This window comes from Mus caroli, chromosome 12 (assembly GCF_900094665.2).
Source record: "Mus caroli chromosome 12, CAROLI_EIJ_v1.1, whole genome shotgun sequence".
In the NCBI taxonomy this organism is placed as follows: Eukaryota; Metazoa; Chordata; class Mammalia; order Rodentia; family Muridae; genus Mus; species Mus caroli.
Window position 1 is genome coordinate 71,272,367 of NC_034581.1, and position 6,404 is coordinate 71,278,770.

The window sequence follows — 6,404 nt, forward strand, 5'->3', positions numbered from 1 at the left end:
CTGTCCCTTTAACACTTGTAGTGAACAAATAATATTTTGTTTGTTTGGTTGTTTGTTTGGTTGGTTGGTTGGTTTCATCTTGCTATGCAGACTAGGCTGGTTTTGAACTCAAAATCCCCCTCCGCTACTTGCCTGGTACAGGATTACAGCAATGTGCCACTATGACAGGCTTTAGCACATAGCATTCCTGTAGCCTTAAAAAGGAAACTGACACTAAAATGAAAACAAAAGTAGTCTGGGCATGGTCGTGATGAACCTTTAATCCTAGCAAACAGGAGGGAGAGGCAGGTGGATTGCTGTGTGTTTGGGGTAGCCTGGTCTACATAATGAGTCCTAGGCCAGCCAGGACTACAAAGTGAGACTGTGTCTCAAAAACAAAACAAAACCAAATAAATAAAATAGAAAATAAAAGTATTTGGGACGAGAGAGATGGTTCCTCAGTTATGAGCAAGGGCCTTGGATGCTCTTGCAGAGGGACCCCTACAGGTTTAGTTCTTTCTCAACACCCACTTTTTGGCTAACAGCTACCTATAATTCCAGTTCCAGAGGATCTGATGGCTCCCTCAGGAACCCACCCATGAGGCATACTCACATGCATGCAGGCAAAACACGCGTACACATAAAATAAAAATAAATCTTAAATAAATAAAAGCACTGGGTCTGGGGAGATGGGCCAGTAGTGGTTAAAGCACTACACAGCTGTGAGTGTGGAAATTTAGATACAGACAGCTGTGAGTGTGGGAATTTAGATACAGACAGTTGTGAGCGTGGGAATTTAGATACAGACAGTTGTGAGCGTGGGAATTTAGATACAGAACCCACATAAGTGGTAGTTGTGGTGGTCTGCCTGTGCCTCTCAGCTTCCAAAGGGAGAGGGTGCCCCACAGATCCCCCTAGAGCAAGCTACTATCGAGACTAGCCATAGCTGTGAGCTCTGGATTTGATTGAGAGAACCTGCCTCAATGAACAAGGTAGACTCTAGATCAAGAATGATTCTGAGCCGGGCGTGGTGGCGCACGCCTTTAATCCCAGCACTTGGGAGGCAGAGGCAGGTGGATTTCTGAGTTCAAAGCCAGCCTGGTCTACAAAGTGAGTTCCAGGACAGCCAGGGCTACACAGAGAAACCCTGTCTTGAAAAACAAAACAAAACAAACAAACAAACAAAAAGAATGATTCTGGACAGTAACCTCAGGCCTCCGCATGCATGTGTACCCACACACATATGCCCTCAAACATGACAACATGCATACATGTGCACATACACACTATGCACACAAATGGAAAAAATTTAATGCATCTTAATAGAAAAGGGTTAGAGGTGTGAGCAAAAGTGGATATAGGTAATTCAAAGAACTTATTGACTAGTCCTGTTTCCATGCATAGCATTGTACCTTAGCAGGGATTAGATATTAGTACTGTTTGGTTCTGAGGTGAATCAGTCTCATAAATGCATTTATATAAAAGCTACAAATAAAGCTGGGCGTGGTGGTGACACACTCCTTTGATCCCAGCACTCGGGAGGCAGAGGCAGGCGGATTTCTGAATTCGAGCCCAGCCTGGTCTACAAAGTGAGTTTCAGGACAGCCAGGGCTACAGAGAAACCCTGTCTCAAAAAAAAAAAAAAAAAAAAAAAAGCTGTGAAAGTTGGGTTTGAGAGATGGTTCAGTGGTTAGCCTGAGATCAATTCCCAGCAAGCACACGGTGGCTCACAACCATTTATAATGGGGTCTGATGCCCTCTTCTGGTGTGTCTGCAGAAAGCTACAAGTGTATTAATATACATATTAAATAAATAATTCTTTTTTTAAAAAGCTGTGAAAGTTAAGACAGAAAAGGTCAGCTGAAGCCATAGTATGGCCGACTTTGAAAACCCTGCTGAAGACCCCCGACCTCATCTGGTTAGCAACAGGAAATCTGCTGAAGGCTGAAGGGTTTTAGGCAAAGCATAGATAGGACTGGAACTGGGCTTTAGGAGACGGGGTCTGGCAGCAATGTGTCTGATGGCTTGAATGGAAAGATGGGGACAAGTCATTATCATACCACAGGATGTGAGAAGTGGGCTCTTTGAGGGCAATCACCAGCTGGTGCTATTCACAGGTGGCCAGATCATGCAACCATTTCCCTGGATGGGGATCAGTTATCTCTGGCTTCCCTCCCTTCCATTTCCTCCACATCCAGGTTGAGGATGTGGAAGGACCACAAGCAGTTTTCCTTCAACATCCCCTTCCGCCATAACGTTCCCATGCTGCCACAGGAATGTGGCTTAGGCATAGTGGAGCCAGCTGTCAGTGGACTGAAAGCTCCGAGGCCATGAGCCAAGACAAGGCTCTCCTCACTTAGGCTGTTGATCTCAAAATATTGTCAAATAAGCAAAAAGCTAATACAAAGTGAGCTGACAGGTGGAGTCCTTTCTGTGACTGCCCTTGACCGAAGGGTTTAGAAGCCCATGGAACTGTTTAGCAGAGAGAATTTGGAGAAGGGGACTAGGAAAAGCTTAGAATACTATAAACAGAGGTTAATAAATGATTGTGGTGTGAGTTAAGATGACCAGAATGCTGAAAGGAATTACAAACAAAAGCACACTGAAGGTTATCTGGCGTCTTATCAGGGTTTCCACTGCTGTGAAGAGACACCATGACCAAGGCAGCTCTTATAAAGGACAACATTTAATTGGGCCTGGCTTACATGTTCAGAGATCCAGTTTGTTATCATCATGGCAGAGAGTATGGCAGTGCCCAGGCAGGCATGATGCTAGAGGAGCTGAGAGTTCAACATGTTCATCAAAAAGAAACCAGGTGTCTTCAGGCAGCTAGGAGGAAGGTCTCAAAGCCAACCCCTATAATGACATACTTCCTCCAACAAGGCCACACCTCCTAATGGTGCCATTCCTTGGACTAAACATATTCAAACTACTGCAACTGGGTATATTAACCTTCCAAAAATATTGTGTTGAGGTATTGTTTCTCTTTTTTTTTTTGAAAAAAAAAAGAACTCCAAATCTTTATTGTATAGAAATACATATTATATATAAAAAAAAATCCACGATGCTATTCTCTCATTTTTCCATCTTCCTTCTCTTCTTCAACGCCTCTGATGTAGAGGACATTATTATACCTTATTAGAACTTCGCCCAGATGTCCAGACAGCGCCCCATCTATGTATTCTTCTGTATTTGCAAGCTGCATGTTCATGTAGCCATCCACAGAGACCAGGTAGCCCTTGTACTCCATGCCCCACTTCAGTTTCACCATCACTGGCTTTTCTGTCAGTCCATTGAGAAAAGGCTTGGGGTTGAGGGGTAAACTCATCGCGACCACAGGCAAGTGTTGCACCCCGCTAGCCGCCGACTCCACCGCTGCGGTCGGCTGCCCAAGCGACCCGTGCTAAGAGAAATCTTGTTTCTCTTCATTTAGGCCAGGTAGTGGTGGCGCACGCCTTTGGTCTCAGCACTTGGGAGACAGAGGCAGGCAGATCTCTAAGTTCAAGGCTAGCCTGGTCTACAGAGTGAGTTCCAGGGCAGCCAGGTTTACACAGAGAAACCCTGTTTTGAAAAAACAATCAACCAATCAACCAACAACAGTTGTGGGTCTTGTGTATTGAACTGTGATTGTCAGACAATTCAACAGGCAAGGGGAGATAGAGAGCCGAGATGAGGGTTTTGGTTTGAAGCCCCGTGAGTATGTGTGGTGAATGGCCACACTGGAACCAGCCATCAGTAGGTGGATAAACTTTACTTAGGGTGATCCAAGACTCATAAAGTTTTGGGGAGTTGGGGGTAGGAACATCCAGGATTGGCAAAGGTCATTGGCTGGGGGCTTAGGGTACCTGGAACGTCTCATTTGCATGGGGAAACATATCAGGAGTCTCAGGTGCTGGCTGAACAGATTCTTATAGGGAGAAAGGAAATTGATCCTGTAATCTAGTGAGGCAAAGTGGCATTCCTCAGATAGAGGCATATGTGCTGGGAGGGCTTAGGGCAAGGTCAAGAAGGTGAAGCCCCACTAACGAAGGGAGGCTTCCATATTGCACCGAGCCCAGAAGCTACCAGGTCATGGTGGACTTCAACCTTAACCAGCAGAATTTTCCCAAAACAATAACAAAACCCCTCTTCATTCAGATTCTTATCAGCTACAAGATTAAATTTAAATGCTTTAAACTAGAATTTGCTTCCTTCTATCGTCTGTTCTACACCTGGGTTTGTTCCTACCGTACATGAACGCTCTTCTCTGGGGAAAGTAATTTTCTTTTTCTTTTCTTTTCTTTTTTTTTTTTTTAAGATTTATTTATTTATTATATGTAAGCATACTGTAGCTGGGGAAAGTAATTTTCTTTTCATTTTAAAAAAACTCTTTATCGATTCTTTGTGAAGTTCACATCATGAGCCCCAATCCTGCTCATCTCCCCGTCCCTCCACATCTTCCCTCTGCCCTTGCAACCTCCCCCGAAAAAAGAAAATAAAAAAAAATAAGAATAAAATAAACAAACAAAACCTTTCAACATCGTGGAAGCTGTGTCCCAGTGTGTCCCACAGTGCACCCATCCTCACCTGGACACCTGTGGATATGCTGTGGTTGTCCTGTGTCACAGAGATCCTGCAGCTTTGGATCTGAAGGACCAGCCCCTTTACACACTCCAGAGTTCAGTGATAAGGTAGATGTTGGGGTGGGCCAACTCAAAGCCCCTAGACTGCCAGGCGGTGGTGGCGCACACCTTTAATCCCAGCACTTGGGAGACAGAGGCAGGCAGATTTCTGAGTTCGAGGCCAGCCTGGTCTACAAAGTGAGCTCCAGGACAGCCAGGGCTATACAGAGAAACCTTGTCTTAAAAAAAAATAATAATAATAATAAATAAAGCCCCTAGAACAGGCCTGGGCAGAAGTTGCTTAGCTGAGTCGGTCAGCTCACCAGTTTTCCTGCACCCACACCACCAGCATGAGCTCTCTAGCACCATCCTGGCTAGCTTACCCAACGGAGCAGCCAATGAGGGGCAGGGCCAGCTTTCCCATGATCATGCCCTCTAGCCAGCTCACCCAAGCACATCCACCAGGGTCATTTCTACTGTGCTGCCTAGGCAAGGTATAGGGCCTGCTCTCCTGAATGCCGAGGCTCTTGAGGGGCAGAGCCAGCTCTTCCACTCTTATAGCCCTGAGGTGTCAGCTCCTGTCTGTTGAAGGTCATAAGGGGGGATGAGGAGGAGGAGGAGGGCATCTCTCCATACACCACGCTACTGCTTTCCAGCACTCACACCCTCAGGGCCCCCTTATCTGTGCCCACGCCACAGGGTCAGCTGTACTATGCTGTCCAGGTGAGGTGTAAGGTCCACTCTCCAGAGTGCTACAGGGTGAAGGGCAGGGCCAGCTTTCCTGAGTGCTACAACCAGTGAGGAGCAGGACCAGCTCTACACAGCTCTTGGACACCAACATGGTCTCTGGCTGTAGCCCAGACTGGGGACATCTGTAGGGCTTTTTGGTAATGTGAGTCAGGGACACTGGCATATAACCCTGCTGCTGCATGGCCACAGACCTAGACATAGACCAGGACCTCAACATGGTCTCGGGGTTCGGGCCAGGCTACTCATATCAGGCTGTTCCTTTCCACCCCGAGGCTCCAGTTCTGCCTCTCTTCATAGCACACAAACCATTCTTCTGTTCTTTCCCTCCCATCTCTCCACCACATACTTGCACATTGTAGTGGCTCCCACTCCGAGTGGGCCATGAGGCAAGTAGACTTCTGGGTATTTCTGCCATGTGGCATGGCATTGGTGGGCCTCGGTAATTTTTGTTTTTTTGAATAACCTGGAACTTGCTCTGTAGACTAGGTTGGCCTCGAACTCAGAGATCTGCCTGCCTCTGCTTCCTGAGTGCTGTGACCAAAGGCGTGCGCCACCACTGCCTGGCTAGTAATTTTCAACTGCTGCCTCAACAGATCAAGCTCTTACAGCCCACAGTCAGAATCCTAGGGTTACACTTGGGTAGACCATAATGTAACCTATTATCTCCTTCTTCTCCTTCTTCTTCTCCTCCTTCTCCTTCTCCTCCTCCTCCTCCTCTCCTACCTTCTTTTTTCTCTACAATATGTGCACAAGTGTTTGCAGAGGACAACTTTAGATGCTATACTTCTCAGAAACATCATCAACTTCCTTTAAGGAGGGGTCTCTCATGAACCCAGGGTTCACTAATTCGATTAATCTGGCTGCCAGTAAGCCCTAAGGATCCTCCTGACCCTGCTTGTCCAGTGTTGGGATTACAAACACAGCATCTGCCATTCTCAAGTGGGTTCTGAGGGCCGAACTCAGACCCTCATTCCTACAAGCAACCTCTTTACTGACTGAGTCTTCTCCTCAGCCTCTACCCATCTTTTAAATATCTCCTGGTAAGTTATATTCCTCCCCCTCCCTCCCTCCCTC

General features: G+C 46.5%; 1 protein-coding gene across 1 annotated transcript; it reads right to left on the minus strand.

Moving 5' to 3' along the window:
• Nucleotides 1-3,046: 3,046 nt before the first annotated feature.
• Nucleotides 3,047-3,352, minus strand: LOC110307479 (small nuclear ribonucleoprotein F-like). The gene has a single exon (XM_021179709.1). The coding sequence runs from the start codon at nt 3,305-3,307 to the stop codon at nt 3,047-3,049; it is 261 nt and encodes an 86-aa protein (XP_021035368.1). The 5' UTR covers nt 3,308-3,352.
• Between the last annotated feature and the right edge of the window lie 3,052 nt (nt 3,353-6,404).